This window comes from Talpa occidentalis, unplaced genomic scaffold, assembly GCF_014898055.3.
Source record: "Talpa occidentalis isolate TD23 unplaced genomic scaffold, MPIMG_talOcc4v2.1 talOcc4.16, whole genome shotgun sequence".
Classification (NCBI taxonomy): Eukaryota; Metazoa; Chordata; class Mammalia; order Eulipotyphla; family Talpidae; genus Talpa; species Talpa occidentalis.
Genome location: NW_023601653.1, coordinates 52,006,482 through 52,026,263, shown reverse-complemented (window position 1 = coordinate 52,026,263; position 19,782 = coordinate 52,006,482). Strand labels below are relative to the sequence as shown.

The 19,782-nt window shown below is 41.4% G+C and overlaps 1 protein-coding gene across 3 annotated transcripts in view; it reads right to left on the bottom strand.

The window, feature by feature from the left end:
* KRAS (KRAS proto-oncogene, GTPase) overlaps window positions 1–17,214 on the bottom strand; it is a 34,170-nt gene extending 16,956 nt beyond the window's left edge. The window contains exons 1-2 of one of the 3 annotated variants that reach the window (XM_054696360.1): window positions 17,084–17,214; window positions 13,427–13,548 (exon numbers count right to left, since the gene is read on the bottom strand). In XM_054696360.1, the coding sequence (XP_054552335.1) occupies window positions 13,427–13,537 (111 nt within the window). In that variant the 5' untranslated portion in view covers window positions 13,538–13,548; window positions 17,084–17,214. Of the gene's footprint in view, window positions 1–13,426; window positions 13,592–16,151; window positions 16,390–17,083 lie in introns of those variants that run through there. The other 2 variants (XM_037514207.2, XM_054696361.1) reach the window with 2 other exon arrangements.
* Window positions 17,215–19,782: the final 2,568 nt, after the last annotated feature.

Genomic DNA, 19,782 nt, shown 5'->3' with positions numbered 1-19,782 from the left:
GGAATTGAGGGCCACGGAGAGCTTCTTAGAGTGCACGTAAGACAGACCTAAGATCTCTCCTTACTTATCGCGGGCACCTCATATGCTTTACTTACCAACACTAACAATCTTAGAGTTGGTTGTTTCCTTAGTCTTCTCACAACAATAAAATTAAAGACTACAGTTGCTAGAGTCACTCAAGTCTGTGCCTACAGCCTGGCTGGGGGATTACTCACCATCTGCCCATATGGAATGCCTCCAAGAGGTACCTCAGTGAAGTCCCACTTACACAATTTTCAAACACTGTATTTCAAAGTATACCATGTGGAATGTCAGTAGTCTCTGCACGTATTTCACAACATGTTCCCATGATGAATACTCTATCAAAGGGACTAAGAAAGAGGGAAAACAGTCCCTATTCGCCAATATATCTCACAGCTACTACCTTCTCCCTTCTAAATCCTAAAATATTGCAACCAAGTTCTAAGTCACATTCAGGTGTTGAAAAGTAATCCACAATAAGTAGAATCTGCTGATTAGGATTAGAAATAACAGGTATAGTTTGAAAAGTCAGTATTTCTCCAAATTTATCATCATAACTATAGTCATCTTTAAAAGCACAGTTAGTAAACTATATAAAAAGGCAGCACAACTAAGTTAAACTTTTAACCTGAAGCGTTAAAATAGTAATGTATGATCTGAAAAAGAAATAACAGGTCTGAAGGCAAACCAAAAAATAAGCACAACAAAATACTAAATTTTATCCCAACTTCATTAGCCAAAAGAGAGGAAATATATGAAAATAGGGGGAAAAAAAGTATGCATAAGTGTAGAATCTCTCCCAAAATTAGAAAGTAAGTAAATAAGGGTTAAGCAACCCACTGTCCACAGGTCAAATCCTGTCTACCTGTTTCTGTATGGCTTAAGAGCTAAGAATACTTTTTATGTTCCCAGTCTTTCAAATAGAATAAACCTTTAGATCAGATGCACAGGTCACTAAAATCTTTGGAAACCTGGATAAAATAAAGCCACTTAAACTAAGTCAACATCATAAAATATCAAATGAAGGAAAGCTATTCTATATACTTCCCCTCACTTTCAGCTAAAGCACTGTTGGTTTTCTTTTTTTTTCAGTGCTGTAGTAGGGAGGGGAAAAAAAAAAACCTTTTCTACATGAAATTTACTATGCTGCAAAAGTTAACTGTAGATAGAATTCAAACATTTCTGGTGATACAATAAACAGGCATAATCCTTTAGGAAAGCATTTACAGTATATGTCAAGAGTCATACAAATATTCATAGCTTTTGACACAGGAATGTCATTTCTGGGAAAAGATGCTAAGAAAATACAGCTTATGTTAAAAAAAATATGCAAAGAGATAGACTTAACAGGCCCCCTGAAATGTCTTACAAAGGAAAAGTACATGGGCATTTTAATACTGACCTACAATCTCATACCATTTGTCTACCTTCAAAATAAACGCCAAATCCAAGCACCTACCACTGTTGTCATGGTCGAACACAACTATTCTGTTTCGTGCAATATGCTGCAATTGCTTCCTAGTAGGGATCCCTGATTATAGTCTTACGAATATTCTCCACATAGCGGCTAGCGATGGTCACTTTAAATCATCCAAAAATATCCCCCCATTCCTAAAAATAAAATCCAAAGGACTTTCACTCTCCTTCCTCAGCACCTTCACATTTCCTTCACAGCATGTGTTAAAATATGTAACTATATTTCTTGTGCAATCCTTCCAGTCTGTATCTCCTTCTGGCCTTATGATGGCTGGACTCACATCTATTTTGCTCACCACTACCCACCCTGTACATAATAGCCTTGAACACAGTAGGATCAGTACTTCCTGCTGAATAAATGAATGAATTCATTCAAAATAAATATATGCAGACACTATGAAAACTCTTGTAAAAATAAGGACAAGTTTAATAGTAAGTTATATTAAAACTTGAAATTTAAAATTACAATATTAAGAGCTTTAATAAACATATTCAAGCAAATTCTATCAAATAATAAACTTCAATGTAAAAATAAAACAATACATATGACATTTAAAACATTTGTGGAATGGAAAACAATAACATTGTGGAAAAGAACACAAGGGCCTTCAACTGCATTAAGCTCAGTATTTTTGAAAAAGACCTGATTCCTGTGTGGCAGAATATGACGACGACAGGAAAAGCCGGCCAGTCCACACATGCTATTCACCTGCTCTTTCCCATACAGGGTTAAGAGTACACCCAGGTCATCACCACTCATGAATACGGAGTTTATGTTTTTATTTTTCTTTAATTGTTTGTCAGCTGATAGGTTAAAAACTCTTGTCTTACTATCCAGTCTTTGAGACTTTATAATCCTGTGTCATTTTTCTCTCAGATATCTGTATTTATTCTTATATGTGTCCTATGACAATCAGTTTTCAACTTACCTGCAACAACATAAACTTTTTTTAAAAAGGCTTTACTAGTTCAATTCACTTATAACTGCTGTTTTATGTATGAAGCATTATCTATAAATGTATTACAAAAATTTGAAAGTTAAGACTAAATCATTCTAGGTGAGATGAATTCATTGATCAGGTCATCACTTTTGGTATTTTTTCTTTATAATTAATAGTAAGCAAATTACTCAGAATGTTCATCTTTTAATATACTCAACACAGTTTCGCAGCTCAGCAGTAACCATAACAGGGGGAGACATAATAGAAAAAACAGAAACCTAATGAAATGAGCAACTTTTACTAGAACAACCATATTACCATTGTGATAAGCATATTACAAGCATTTGTCCTATTTAATCTCCATCTTCATAATGCTGATTTCATCAGAAACTTATAAATATGAACAGGACGGTAGAAATGACAGCTAAAGTAGTATTTGACAATTTATTTTTGAAATGTTTGTTAGGTATTCTTACCATGTTAAATATTGTAAGTATTTTTCACGCACTGATAAATAACACTTGTAGGGGAAAAATGAGATCATTACTTTTAACCCTTTTAATACTCAAGTAGTTTGTGACACTTCTGAAGTTGACTTGATTCCATCATAGAATGGATGTGTTCTACACTATTGGGTATAGGCCATCCACAGTTTTACAGCTAGCTAGTTCTCAAAGACAGCCAGAAACATGTATAAAAGCCCACAGTGTCAGAATTACAACAGGGAACAAACAAGACAGTTGGGATATCTAAATGCAGGCTTATTAGTTCATTCTTAGCTGCCTACACCATTCTCTTGAGGATCAGAGACACACCTTATAGAAATCTGTCACATGTATCAGGCATTATAAAGTTTCTGACCTCAAGCAGCTAGGTCTGGTGGAAGAGATATTAATGTCAACAAATCATTACATACAATGAAATAACCACAACACCTTATGCAGGACAAAGTACAACGAACAACAGGAAGAAGAGTTCACCTCTGCTTGCATGAATTAAGGAAGGCAGGAGAGGGGAGGGTCACTTCTGCAGGAAGGAGAAAAGAGAAAGTACAATGCAGGCCAAGTGCACTGGGAACAAGAAGTTCAATACAACTTTAGTTTAGAGACACTGCAGGTAAGTGAAGCAGTGAAACTGGACAATCAAGCAAAGGCAAGTTTATGAAGCATCTTGTATGCCACATCATGGAATTTTGAGCACCTTATACTAAATCGCTGACAGGCTTTAAGTAGGAAGGGAGGGTCAGATTAATCAGGCTCACTGTTAGCAATATGACAACAAATTGTAGAAAGAGATGAGGACGCTGGCTGGGAGATAAGTTAGCAAACTATTATAAAAAATGATAGAACCTGGGGCCTCCCCTGGTGGCGCTGGCGGTTGAGCGCCGCACTGTGAAGCTGTCAGCAGCCTCTGTGGCGCAGGTTTGATCCCAGCCAGCTGGTGAGGGTCCCACTTGGTGAGGCAGACCTCTCCTGTCGAGCCCGCTGCTCCCCTCAGCAGTGTATTTTGGTCCATCTGCCTGGTGAATCCTCTTACCCTCCCGCGCATCTGGCCTGTACCCTGGTTCTTGTATAAATAAAAAAATAAAATTAAAAAATTTAAAAAAAAATAAAAAAGAGCCTGAGTTAAAAAAAAAAAAAAAAAAAAAAGAAGAAATGATAGAACCTGGACTAAAGTAGCAACAGCAGTCCAGATGGAGAAGATCAAAGAGTTCTGAGAAATAGTCAATGGGCACAATTGGCAGGATACCCCCATACATCACTGGCAGGAATGGAAATGGTGCAGCCAATGCAGAAAGGCCGCCTAACGGCTCCTCAAAAAGTTAAAACACAAAGCTGCCTATAGCCATCAATTCCACTTCTAGGTAAACTACCCAAGAAAACTGAAAATACATGTTCACATAAAAACTTATACATGAATGTTTGCAGCAGCATAATTCAAAACAGCCAAAAAGAAGAAATCACCAAAAGGTCCATCAAATGTGGCTTATCCATGCAGAATATTATTCAGCCATTTAAAAAAAAAAAAGAGTACTGAAATATGCAACAATGTAAATGAACTTGAAAACATCATCATGGAAGAAAGAAACTAGACAGAAAAAGCCATATATTTTATGATTCCAAGTATAGGAAATCTACAGACAAAAAGTAGCTTAGTGGTTGCCAGGGGCTGGTAGAAGGCAGGAGTGGGGAGTGAATGCTAACGGGGAAGACTTCTTTGTGGGTCGCAGAAATGTTATAGAGATAGTAGTGATGTTTGCATAAGCTTGTGAATATACTAAAATCCTGTATACTTTACAAGAATGTATTGTAGGTTATGTGAATTATATCCCAATTTTTTAAAGGTAGATCTTACTAATGGTGGGTAGGCTCAGGAGGTTAGATGGGCATGCTGGGTTCTGGGGGCTCTGGCCTGTAAGCACATGGTTTGATAGCCAGGAGAGAAGGGCAGGCTAAAGACACATTCAGGAGTGTTCAATCTTTGGGTATCCCAGAAAGCTCCCTTACTTATGGGTGGGAGCAGGCAGACCAATCACTCATCTCTCCTAGGTCACTGCTCCTTCAGCTGTAAAGGTGGATAAAGAAAAACATACAGCACTACATGTACAGGGTTAGGGTTAGACTCTGAGCAAATACCTCTCCAAAATGAAAAGTGCTATCAAAGCAAACCATATTATTTTATGTATTATTTTTCTCAGGGATTTATCTATTCATTTATTTATGCATTCATTCATTTATGCATGGAAGAACTGGGGTGTAGGCCAGAGGTGCAGGGGCGGTAAGAGGTTTCACCAGAGACAGAGTGGGAAGCAGAACGAGCAGATCTACTGAAATAATACTGCTGAGGGGAGCAGTGGGTTAGAGAGGAGAGGTCTGCTGCACCACGTGTGGGTTAACTCCCTGCTGGGGATCCAACTCATGTCAAAATGGCTGGTGATACCTTGATAGTGCTGAGACTTTAACCCCTGCACCATCAGGGAGGCCCTATTTTATTATTATATTACACATGCATATAGGTCAAAAATAGAAGGCAGGCCACTCTAAACTGCTACTCTTAACTGCTCCTTAGAAAATAAATGAACAACTACACTTGTACTAGCTTTTGCAAAAAATTACTCCTTACTACAAAATAAATATAATGGAGCTGGATACGCTTGAGGGAAGAAGAGCTACAACTCTAAGGGTTATGAAGTATTTCTGATTTGATTAGGGAGTAAGAGTGTTAAAAGAGATTGTTCTTGTAACAGAACTTTTACTTAAGACATTTATTAGAAATAAAGAGGGCCTGCCTGATGGCCTAGGGGTTAAGTCTCAGAACTACCACCCAAAGGCCCACCGCAATGGCCTGGGTTCAATCCCCGGCCAGGGAGCTAACCCACAAGGTGCAGCAGACCTCTCTTGTTTGACCTACTGCTCCCCTCAGCAGCATATTTTAGTAGATGTGCCTATTCTGCTCCCACTCTGTCTCTGGTGAATCCTCTCATTAGCCTCCACCCCAGCCCCCCCCATCTCTGGCCTGCACCTCGCACCCCAGTTATTCTACACAAAATAAAATCTTTTTTAAAAAAAGACATAAAGAAAACAAAGATATCTTTACTAAATGCTGGATAAGTGATGTTATGAGACTATGCATCTTAGCTTAGGACTACAGAATAAAATGTGTACTACTTATAAGAGGTGAAATTGGTTAAAAAATCAAAATAAGCTCCAGGAAAGTTTACATAACAAATTTTGAAAACAAAGCTATGATGAGCATACATCTATAACCTATTGAAGTCATAGGGGATTCTCCCATAGTTACTGCATGATGCCAAGGTCAGAATATGAGGCCAGATCAATCACGAATCTTAAAACTACAGATGCCAAGAAAACAATTTTCATGTTTTATATTATGTATCTCTCAGTTATTATTTGGCCTCATACCATTTTCTTTAATCCAAGATACACCTGCATTGTCCAATGAATTAAGGCTTTAAAAAGGTGAAGAAAATAAATATAAAACAATCCAATACAATATTAGTGGCTTTCCTTTAAATGAATATTTACTTTCCTCTCTCAAACATTTATGCTTAGTTTTAAAAACCAAAACCCTAGAGAAAGTTAGAGCATGGCATATGACCTAGAATATTTGAAGCAGGTATTCACGTTGTCTTTAGATAAAAGGAATCATACTTTACCTAACGTGTCATGGTCTAGTTTCCCTTACATAATGGACATTTTTCAACATCTATACTTATAGATCTAACTAATCCATTTGACAATTGTGTAATATAGTTTGTAGAGTGTACCATATTTTCTCCACCTATTCCTTATTGATAGGCATATAGATTATCTCCATTTTTTAAAAATCATAGTACTGCAATAGATATTCCTACATACAAATCTTAAACATTTATTCAATTAATTCTTAGAACTGGAAATACTTGGTCAAAAGACATTCCGGTTAAATTTTGATACAAATTGCTGAAGAGCATGCATTTCTCCATACCCTCCTCAGCCCTGCTGTTATTCTTAGTCAAAATGAAAGTGATGTTGACACATCACGTGCTTTATGTTTTGGTCACAAATAAAAAAGCTAACCTAATGTTAGGTTAATTCACTCTCAAGCTGTGTGCAGTAGGTATTACCAAGGCTGACATCATCATTTTCATCTCAACAGCTGCCCCATGGCTCACGTTAAAATGTATGCGAGGGACTCCTAGGGCTCCCATGTGCAAGGAAAGAGACATGGAGAAAGGGAGAGAAAATGAACTCGTGACACCAGTAGCATCCCTAACATCCAGTTTGTAGTATCTAATACAATCTCCACTGAAAGAAACAGCAGCTGAATGCAGGCTGAGGCCAGGGAAGACAGTGAAATGACAGGGATGAGTCAAAAGAACATAAAGCCCGTCTGCAAGGCATTCTCCTGGCCAGAGCAAAAGCAAACTGCAGCATCAAAATCACTCATTACAGTAAGATGAGTGCACAGAATAAAAAAAGAAGCCTTGAATACTGATATTAATACAGACCAAACAGACAGATGAAGAGAGGCAGGAGGAATGAGAATGCTCTTTCTTATAGTAGATATCAATTAATAAATGCAGAACCAAATAATCACCGCTACCCTATCAAGAGTGGAACAGAGACAGAGGCGTGGTATGCTTCAACGTGGCACCAGGCAAAGGACAGCACATCACTTAAAACATTTCTGCAAAACCAAGCCACCTGGACCTATGCACAAGGAGGCCAACAAACCTCCAGGAGGACAATTCACAAAACGACTGGCCTGCACTCATCAGTAAGTGCCACAGTCAGAAAGACTATGGAAAATGAAAGAGTGTCCAAGACTAAGAGAGACCTGGAGATGTGGCAATTAAGTTCTGATCTTGAATAAGGAGAAAAAAAAATTGCTAAAAGGGCATCCTTGGAAATGACAGAATTGGAATATGGTCTATCTATAGGTAAGGTTTTGCATCAACATTAAAATTTCCTCATGCACTTTAATTATATGAAGAAATATTCTTGTTGCAGGCAAACAGGCAATGCAACTTTGCTACCACAGACAACATACAAACACATGAGCATGGCTATGTTTATAGAAACAGATAACAGACTTTATAGAAACAGATAACAGACTTGATGTGCCCAGTAAGCAGGCCATAGTCTAACAGAAGCCTGCTGCAGAAGGTGTAAGTTTAGAGGTAAAGGGTTGTAACATAAGCAAATATGACAAAATGTTAACTAGTGAATCTAGTTTAAGGTAACAGGAATTCACTGTACTATTTTTTGTTTTTACTTTTTATCCATAGGTTTGAAATTTGTCAAAAAAAAAAAAGCTGAAAAAATTACAAAGCACTAACTCATCTCACTCCTCCCAAATAGTTTATTCTTACTATCCATTTCTACACATATTTATTATATGAAAATCACAATATCTGTTCCATAAATCTAGGTACTATGAGACAAAATAGTCAAGAAATGCAAGAATTCCCAAGCCCTCCTGAAGCATAAAGCCTCTTGATTTGGTTAACTATAAATAAGCAGGATTACTGTCTAAAAACTGCTCTCCACGATAAAATGGAGACCAGCAAGCTTCATGAAGGCAGAGACATGCGCTCTTGTGCTTCTTGGTGTTACTGCCAGCCCAGTGGAAGGCTGCATGGCACACAGGAGACACTGAGTAATATTTATGGAATTAAGTATTTAGTTACATTGTTACAACTACACTCTTAAAAGACACCAAATCAGAGTAACATTTCTTTCCCTTTCACTTATTTCCATTACTAAATTTTCATTTATAAAAACCCATGTTAGAGGGGCCTCCCTGGTGGCACAGGGGTTAGAGACAGTGCTATCCAGCTACTGCCAGCCACTGCAGCACAAGTTCGATCCCTGGCCGGCCAGGGAGCAAACCACATGGTACAGCAGACCTCTTGTGCCTCGCCCACTGCTCCTCTCAGCAGTGTATTTCAATACATCTGCCTGTTCTGCTCCCCACTCTCTCTGGTGAATGCTCTCACACTCCGCAACTCTAACTTGTACCCCAGTTCTTGTATGCATAAATAATAAATCTTTAAAAAAAAAAAAACCCATGTTAGAATAAAATGTCTAGTGATTTTTAACAATTGGGTCTAAATAAAGTTATTATTAAGTAAACACTTATTTTTAAACTGACTTAGATGCAGTGCCTGTATTCTGTGCTGGTTATTCTGAAAGTCAGGTGCTCACAACTATTCTAGAGTCCTATAAAAATCTAAAGAATGTAAACTTTCACAAGTGCCACTTCTGAAAAGCCCCTTCCAAGCATCCCGTGGGGACACATCACTCAGCTCTGACTGCTGCCAACCTCCTGGTGCATGTAAAGAAATTCCGACAAACTCTAAGCTGTTCTTAATTTCTTCAATGTACCCTTAATGGATGTTAACAACAAAAGGCCCACCCTCTTTTCTCCTACATGCCACATTTTCTTTCTTAAATATATTTCACCTATATGTTTGTTTAGCTAGGCCTAACTAGTCCACACAGTATTCTTTATATTAATATTCACAGAGTAAAATCCATACTTTGGATTTTTAAAAAATTCATTATATAAAATACTTCCGAATAAAGTTTATATATTTATAAATTGATTCTACCCATAGCTTAACTAGGAAAAACATCCCAATTTAGGATTTCATTGTTGTTATTTATTATTAAGTTGACCAGTAGAGGGCACTCATTTGAAAGGGGGAAGAGCTGGCCATACTCTTGAAAAGAAATGTGTTACAAAGGTGCTGTATATATATATACACCATACCTTATTTTAAAAAAAGAAAACGCTTTTTAATAGAACATTAGAGTAAGTTAATATAACATGTCTTTAGTTTATGAAAGGTGAAGCTTAAATCCTCATTATGTTACCACATCTAACAGAAACCTTATTCGGGGACTTGAACTTGACAATTTAAGCAAAGTTAAAAGTTGTATGTAATACAGATTAGGGTCTCAGCTTCAGTATTACTGACATTTTGGGCCTGGGAATTATTTGTTGTGGTGCTGCCCTATGCATTGAAGGGAGTCTGCAGCCTCCCTTGCCACTGCCCACTTACTACAGATGCCACTAGCCATCTCCCTCCCTTCTCAAGTTGTGACAACCCAAAATACCTCCACATATACTGCCAAATGTCCCCTATGGAACACCAGTCACCCACTCACTCCTCACTGAAAACTGCTGATGCATATGTATAAAAACAGAAAAATGACAGCTTACATAAGATGTAAGAGTTCTCTTATACCACTTTTCAACAGTGCTTCACATTATGACTTTTCTTTCTATAACCTAAACATCTTACTCCACAACTAAAATAAATTCTATAATTAACATGGAAAAATAAAGAAACTTATGAATCTTGGTGAATAAACACTCTACAGCTCAAAGATCAAAAGAGGGAACAAATCAATCCAATTATGAATCCATTCTTCCTTACTCAAGAGGATACTTCATCAAACAAGGCCTAACACTTGGACTGAATTTTAAGTGTCATATTAATAGAACCATGCAGATGTCAAAATTAGAACCTGGGGAAAAAATATTTCTTTCTGCATTATTTTTACTGCCACATTATATCCAGTGGATACACATTACATCTTTGCTAGTCAATCAACTGATGGTCTGATTTCTGTGTCTGTAACTGCTTATATTTTTTAAAAGTAAGGTTTTTCTTCTACCAGTTTAATCTCTGAAAAACATATGTCAGGAAATATGTTCTGCTAGTAGTGGGTGAGAACATGTATTATTTCTAACCTGGTATTGTGCTGGGGGCCTACTGCTTTGAGTTTTTAGATCTTGCCCCACTAATGTGTTACTTGTTATCTCCAGAACTCTTTGGTGGACTTCATTAAAGATAACAGCAAAACCTTTCAGAATAGAAAGTAAAGGTGATCATGTGCACAATCTCAAATATAAACACATTCCACCTGTGTGTCAGACCTTTCTAACTCTGCATCACCTCTCTCACAGTAATAGGTCTTTAAACAGTAATCCAGCTCAAATTCTAGGATCTCGATAAATCAATGTTACAATTTTCTTAGCTTGAATGTCAATTTTTCACTTAAAAAAACAATATGGGGGTATAGTAGAAATCCCACTTAACTTAGTTGCAGAAAATGTAAATCAAAATTCTACCACATACCAGCTAAGTATCATCAAGCAGTGACAAGCTCTCAAAGACCATTTTTATCTACAAAAGGAAAGCAGCAATGACCACCTTCCTTATCTCACTATAAATCTTTGAAAATTCTTGACCACTAGATATTACTTGATTTTAAAACGTTTTTCTAAATTTCTTTCCATCTGTTCTGCTTTTAATGCAGGAAAGCTGATGAGAATTCCAAATGTGCGAAGTCTGACCTGCTTTGTTCACCAGTCAAAACCTACAACAGCAGTAACATCCCCTCTTCTCTTGTAAACTTTTTACAAAAACATCAAGTCAGCATTTTTACTTAACTACTTAACTAAAATAAGCTACTAAATTCTCCTGCCTTTCTATAGCTGAACTACACCACAAATTCAATGTATTAGTTCCCTCATAGACTCACTGAAACTTGGGTGATAATGATCTCTGTTACCTTTTCCCAGGTGGCTAAAGAGTGAGGGAAGGTCTGTTTCAAAGTTCACGGGTAATCAATGCTTCCCAGAGCCAAGTCTTCTGGTTTGGCAGCAATCACAAGAGTTATGGGTCCGAGTTTATAAACTTTTTCTACCTTCCCCCAAAATACAGTATTGACTTGAAGCTTTAGTTCTTTTAGATTTAGAGCGAAGATTAACAGAAAGTGTCTTAACCTAGTTAGTTTATCACGTTATCTCACAGCACCCATGATTTCTGATAGGAAACAGAGTGTAATGGAATTCCTCAAATTTTCAGCGAAGATGGAGGTCACTTTTGCTAAAATAGACTTCCAAAATCCCAGGAAAACTTTCACACTTCACCCGGACGCTATTAAAACTTCCTTTAACATCTGATTTAAATGGTAGCACATGCCAAGTAACCCTGGCTTTAGAAATAGGCGAACTAGAAATGGCTTTGAAATGAGCAAATTATTTAATTCTCCTCAAAGAAGAAAACCAAACCAAACCATCATAAAGCACTGAACAAACTTGTCCAGAGGAACTACAGAATCCATTACATAGGGGGTCCACTCTGTGCAAATGGTTCACTGTTCCCTTTGCTAATGTGAATTTTTACACTTGGAAGCCAAGTGTAAGTTGCTTTTGTACTTAAATGTTTGCACACAAGCACTTTTCCCATTTTTAAAATAATATTCAAAAACTTGGCATTTCGTTATGAACCATTATTTAATCAATCCTCAAAGTTCTAAATTGCATCAACATCTTTCAAGGTTGCCAATGCCCTCAGAATCGACCTCAATGCAATCACAGAGTTTCCTGGGACTCAGAAAATTCTGGGAAATATAGAGAGCTGATTTTTTAAAATGGTATATCAGATCTAGAATAAAAGCTAAAGAATGAGGACTACTTAATCTGGGATAATTGAGACTAGCAGCATTAATCTTTTTCAAAGATTAATATTTTATCTCCATCTCCATTCGTGTCAAACTTGATGTGACGATTCACACTGTGCATAAAATACACAAATAACCACATTCTGGAAATGAGTTAATAACAACATCCCTTCTGCAGGTCTTTGGGATTAAATAAATTCTGATCTGAAATAATCTGGGTAGAGTGCTGAGCGGGGTAGTAGGAATTAAGACCTGACTGCTCAAGGTCTCTGTTCCAGGGCTTTATTTTAGCATTTTGCAGTTGGTCTTTACTTTCTAGTTTTCATGAAACTAAAAACAGTCTGAAAATTATTCATTAATTAATCAGTTTGTAATAAAATGGAAAAAACCACCATAACATTTCCCTGAGTAAATTAAAAAAGGGCTGCAGAACAAAGCTAAGGACTTATAAAGGCTTATAGATCAGTGGATCTACATACCGAAAAGAATGAGCTCATTAAAAAATCAGGGACATACAGGGTCTCCACTACTATAAGGTGAAGTGAAAACAGGAAAACACTACTACCTAAGTTGGTTTTTTCCCTACCATTCAACGATTACACTTCACCAGTAAATTCAATTCTTTCACATGTGATGTCAAAATATTGAGAAATCAATAAAAAGAACAGTTGCATTTTTTTAAAGCGACTTTTAGTTACAGGTAAAATGTAACTTAATGTTTTCACTCTCACAAAATTCTTAAGTACACTTCGAATCAAATGTACATATGCTAATACAAAATAGACATCACGGACCCTGATACTCTTCTAGGAAAAGCAGACCTCGCTCTACCTCTGCAGAGTTAAAGCCCTGAAATCCAAGAACTTTTCAGGTATCTTAACAGAACTATTTTCAGTATAATTGCTTGTAAAGAGTACTCACAAAAAACGATCAGAGAAACTTTTTTCTATACCCAAGGGATGGACCCACACAAATCAATATGCATAATATTAAAACAAGATTTACCTCTATCGTAGGATCATATTCATCCACAAAGTGATTCTGAATTAGCTGTATCGTCAAGGCACTCTTGCCTACGCCACCAGCTCCAACTACCACAAGTTTATATTCAGTCATTTTCAGCAGGCCTTATAATGAAAATAATGAAAACGTGACTTACATTAGAATATGCATCACACATGAGAGGTTGCTATAACCCAAATACTCTATTATCAATGCCTTTTAACACAGTTTCATCGCCAAGTAGAAAATCATTTCAAAATACCTGACAAAATTCAATTGAAAACTTCAGTTGGCTACAGATGAGTAATGAATTATAATGTTATTTTACAAACTCTTCCACCAACATTTGAGAGAAACGCATTCAGGGTAAATCTTTTATCTTATTTTCAGGCTGTTTTATCTAAGCAGCCATTCTGCTGTTCTGTAGCAGCTAATGGCTCTCAGAGGAACAAGTGATGACTTCACTCAGTGCAAGCATCTCACCTGGTGCTCTATACCCTGTAGACACTCCCACATAAGTCCTGAGGAGAGCTATCTCCACAGGATTTCTAGCTGGCTCTGGTCTCTGAGAGTTACAAATGGGTAGGCTGAGCACTAGCTAAAGAGAACTTTTTGAAAGCACAGTAGTTCTCTTGGATACACAGTAGTTCTCTAGTTAGCAAGGATCAGATGCAGTTAGGAAAAGAATATCAAATAAAAACTGGATTGTGTAGTGGGGAAATAGAAACTGAAACACCGAAAGAGATAAGGACCATATTTGATGGCATTTTAGTCTATAAAATATGTGGTGGGGGGAAATAAAGTTGCAAAATCTAAGAGAACTTGGAGAACTCAAGCTAACTATTCAATCAGTAATCATAGTATATAATCCTAGATTAGTGCTAAAACCAGCACTCTGTGCACAAGAAAAATATAATTATATGAAATTTAAAGATAAGCACTGTTTTTAATGGGAGAATTTTAAAACATAACTGGATAATTCTCAGTCATTCAAGACTTTTTCTTCTCTGCTGCTTCTACACTGTTTCCCAACAGTCGCATAAATATTGACAGAGAATGGTTTGTTAGTCAGAGAACGGTTTTTTGGTCAGCGGTTATATAAACTGAACTTATTTAATTTTATCTTTTTATATGATACTACAAACTTGGAATGAACTATAGGAAGAATGGCAGTAAATGCACAATCATTTTTCATAAGGAGTTCCAAATGAATGAATTTGCAGGTACAACACCATAGCCCTGCAGAATCCAATTTACTGAAGACTAAGAATTGCCCAAACAGTTATCTAAAAAACCCCAAAATGATAATCTGGTGATCACATACTAGCCAGTCCCCATTGCTGAGCCCCTCTTACAAAGACTAGGAATGGGACAGGTGCTGTCACTGTCTATTCCATTACAGCTCCCCTGCCTTCCCGGTGCTCACCTGCAGCCCCCATAGGAGCCCATTGCAAACTTGTACCTTATTCTGTTCATGTCCACTTTTTATTCCAAGGAGAGATGCAGCAAATGGGACAGATGAGGAGAAGCACACCAAAATATATAGTCTAGCTCTCTGGCCATCCCACTCCTTCCCCTGAACACAATTTGCCTAGGCTAGAAGAGCAATTCTCAAAATGTGGCCCAGGCACCCACTGGGGTTCCTAAGACTTTTGGGGGGGCCCTCATATTATCAATATTTCACAATGCACAGACACAATTTTCCAGACATGTGTTCACAATAGACTGGTGCAGAAGCAGACAAGAGGCTGCAGACGTCTTCTATGAAGCCTATAATTAAAGAGATTTGCAAAGTATGAAACAATACCACTCCCTCACTAATTTTTGTTTTGAAAAATATTTTCTATAAAAAATGCTACTTTTGTTACCAAATTACAAGTTTATTAGTTCTATTTTGAAACAATAGTTTTTTTTTTTTTTAATTCAGCTTTAATTTCTATTATTGTAAATATTGACATACCCCACACTGGGGTCTTGGATAATTTTTAAGTGTATAAAAAGGTCCTTACAACCAAACGTTGACCAGTCTAGACGCTACTGTGGACAGATACTGGATTAGAGCTTCGTTGTATATACATGTGTGAATTCTGAGACACACACCCCTTCTGGTGTACCTATTTATGCAAGGGTTGTTTATCACAAAAAAAACCAAACAAACAAAAAAAAACATTTCGAGTTGAATTTTTAAAACCAGCTATGTAAGTTCACCAGAGAACTGGCTTCCCAAAAGTCTTACTGACCATCATAGGCCAGGAAATACCTCACTTAAAGCTCCAAAAGTTAGCAATGGGTGAAACTGGGACCAGAACCCAACACTTTGTTAAGGAGGAAAAAATTCACTTTTGTTAGAAAACTGAATTATCATCTCCTCGACCATCTATTTAAAGTATGCCTGTGGATGGTTAACAGACTCAAACAGCATGGCTAGCAACCATACTGCATGTCTATGGTCTATTACACGTCTCAGCATTCTGGACCTCAGTTACCTACAATGACATCACTCACAGGCTTGATTCTGAAATAATTACCAAAGGACTTTTTTCCCCTTGTAGTTTCTGTTTAAAAAATGATTGCTTTTCTATTACAATTGTAACATATACATATATATATATATATATATATATACAGTATAAAACTTAGAAAACACCTCCCTGTTCTTAAGCCCTTGTTCTGATGGCTATCGAGATTCCCCAGGCTAGTGCAGGATGCCAGCTCCCCGAGCACATACCTGAGAGAATTTCCAGCCCTGGGCTGGCTGACTGCTACAATCAACTCCTCTGGCAAGTCAGTTTTTTCTTTTTCTTTCTCTTTTTAATTGTGTGCGCGAGAGGTGTAGGAACACCGCGCCGGGACCGCTCGGGGTGCAACGCGGCCGGGTGATGGGGACACAGAAAAGCAGCAAAGGCCAAGAAAAGGCAAATCAAACTTCCCGAGACTCCAGCCGCGCTGCGGTCTCCGCTCCCCCCGCCACGGCAAAGCCCCGCCGTCGAGCTGCGGGTCGCTCCCGCGCGCCGCACTTGCCGCCCGCACCGCGGGCCCCCGGGACGGACGCCCCTTTCCCACGGGCCCGGGCCGCGGCGGGGTGCGGGCCACCTGTTCGGCCGCCTCCGCCCGCACCTCCGCCGCCTCCTTTGTGGCCGCGGCAATGTCACCGCCGCGGTGGGGGAGGGGAGCAGCCGGCGCCGGCCGCAGAGGCGCCCCCCGCCCCCCGCCGCCCCGGCGGTCTCCCCGCACTTTCCCGGGCGCCCCCGCAACGCCCCTCCGCGCCGCCCCGGGGCCCCCGCCCGGCGCGGCCCGCGCTCCCGGGAGAAGTTTCCACCTGGGCGCGATGCGGCGCCGCGGGCGGGCGGGGGGCGGGCGGGGGGCGGGCGGGCGGCGGGGGGCGCGGGCCCCGGAGGCGCGCGGGGCGCCGCGGCCGGCGCGGGAGGAGGAAGGAAGGGGCTCCCCGTCCAGGAAGCGGCCCCGCGGCGGCGCCTCCCGCCGCGCCCCGCCCGCCCGCCCGCGCGCCCCGCCGCGCCCCCGGCCCGCCCGGCCCGGCCCGGCCGCGGCGCCCTCCCCGCCCCCCGGGGACCCCCAATTCATTCACTCGCGCCGGCCCCGCCCGGCGCCCGCGAGGACGGCCGGCCCCGGGCAGGGGCCCGGGAGGGGAGGCTCCCGTACCTCTCTCCCGCCCCGGGAGCCGCCGAGCCTCCGGGCCCGCCGCCGCCCTCAGCGCCCGCGCCGCGCTCGCTCCGCGTCCGAAATGGCGGGGCCGGGAGTCCTGGCCGAGCCGCCGCCGCCGCCGCCGCCGCCGCCGCTGCTGCCTCCGCCGCCGCGGCCGCCGCCTCGGGAAGTCGAGCGCCGAGCGCGCCGATGGGCTCGGGCCGGGCGGCCGCAGAGGGCAGAGCGATCGATGCGCTCGGCGCGCGGCTCCGCCCCGGGCGGGCGTGCGGGAGGGCGCGGCGGAGGGCGGGGTGGGAAGGGCCGCGGGCGCGCGCCCAGCCGGGGTGCGGGGCCGCGCGCTCGCCCGCCCACCCCCCGCGCGGCCTAGCCGGGCCCGCCCTGCGCCCCCGGCGCCCCTCTTCGCCCGGGTGATGTGGTCCGAGAGGCAGCGCGGATCCCCCCGCCCCGGCGCCCGCTCGCGCGCACAGCCCCGCACAGGCGCTGGCTGCAGGTAAACACGCAGGCTGGCCGCAGAGGGGGCGGCCCCGCCGGGGACCCGGAGCCTCCGCAGCCCGAGCCCCGCCCCGGCTCGCCGAGCCCGAGCCCCGCGCGCCGGGGACCGCCGGCCTGCACCCGGGGACCCGGCCCTGCCGCGGCCGCGCCAGCCCGCCTGCCTCCGCGCTGCTCTGGCGGGGCCGGGAGCTCAGGGGGGGCTGTAGTTGTCTGTGAGGGTGTTTTGAAACCGTCATATAAGACGGTCTAAGTGGGGACCTCAGATGCCCCCAGGCCCTGACTGCGTTGAGTAGACAATGTAATTTTAAGTAGACGTGCCCTTGATAGTGTATGAGATGAATCAGTTAACACAGAAAACAATGGGGCAATTAAGACGGTCAGCATACCCAGTGCCTGCGTGGATGCGCTGCCTAGGAAGGCAGATTGGTTAGGGGAGTTTTCAAGATTGAGGCCTGGCTGGACTGAGGCCTCTAACAGGACCAGCCATCTAAGTCTGCCTAACAGTTGTCCCTTTCTGCATAAAACCCAAGTAAAACCATTATTTTAAATACCAACTTTTTTTTTTTTTTTTAAGATTTATTTATTTATTTATACAAGCACTGGGTGCAGTCAGAAGCGCAGGAGGGTGAGAGAACTCACCAGAGCCAGAGCGGGGAACAGAACAGGCAGACTGATGAAATACAATGCTGAGGGGAGCAGCGGGCAAGTCAGGAGAGGTCTGCTGCGCCATGTGGGACCCTCGCTGGTGGCCTGGGATCGAACTGGCGCTGCAGAGGCTGCGGGCAGCCTCTCAGCCCAGCGTTCAACCACTGCGCCACCAGGGGAGTCCCTAAATACCAACTCTTAATGTCTGTGGGCCTAGGCCTTATCCCAGCTGTCTCCTTTTCTTTCCTACCCCTCCTGTGGGCTGCAGTGCACTGGGCTCCTTCCTGTCTGCATCTGGGAGACCTTTACCAGGTGGAAGAGGCAGAGGAGTAGAGGTAGAGCAGACTGGGAAGGGAAAAATAAGCCTTCTCATGCCAAGTAGTTCCTAAATGTTTTGCACCATATTTAATCATCACAATAACTACCTAAGTCGAATGCTTTTCACAATTTTACAGGCATTAGAGAGGTAAATGTCAGGCTGAAATGTTCATGTCAGGTCACACTCACTCCTCTGCCCCCAACTACCAGTGCCTCCCACTTCATCCCACTTAACAAAAGAGCTTTTTATTATCTGACACTACTTTCCTTTTACTTTTCTGAACTCTTATCCTTCGCTTCTCTTCCTCACTCACACAGGTGCCCGGCTGTTGCTTTAAAGTGCCAGGCAGGCTTCTTCCTCAGGGAATTTGTACTTGCTGCCCCTCTATCTGGAATAAGTCTCCACCGTTCGATACACATGTTTACGAATCTTTGCTCAGATGTCTTATATCTTCTGCCCAAATTATCACCGTTGATAACACAACTCTCCCTGCTCTCCCCAAATCCTATCTTTCTTCCTGCTTTCTTTTTCTTCAGAGAACTTAACACTTTATAATATACCAGCATCTATTATAATATTTATAGGTATAATATAATACACTTATCACCTACTCATATACATACCTTACTTTCTTTCCTTGACACCTGAATATAATCTCAGTGAAGGCAGGTATTTTTGTGTCTTACTTACTCCTCTATTTAGTGCCTATTACACAATAGGCATTTAATAAACACTTGTGGCATGCTGAGTAAATGAAGTTATGAACCCTCCTTCTGGACTCTGTGACTCTACATCCTGATTTAGAGTGCCTTAAACTTGCTGTAATCGCTATTTTCACCTTCTTCCAAAACCTACCTTTAAACTCACGCTAGTCCCATTCTGATAAACCACACCCTAAGAAGTCTAGAAAGATTTCTGCACATACAGACACGATGAGTGTTTGTAAAATCAGTGACTCTGCACTTATTTTACATGTTGCTTCGCAGTCACTCATGTATAATTCACAGGTTTATTTTGTGCAACTTCAAGTACATGATAAGTTTTTGTTTTCTCTGACAGCTGTTAATACAATGTTCTCCCTGTAGTTGGTGTTCCATAAATGTTAAAGGACCACACTAGAGAGAAAGGAAAGCTTCTGAATGTACTTTATGCTGATTATAAAGATTTTTGCTTTAGCAGGAATCTAAGCCATCTAAATGGTCTTCCTTTTCATATAGGCTCATGATTCTCAAAGCTAATC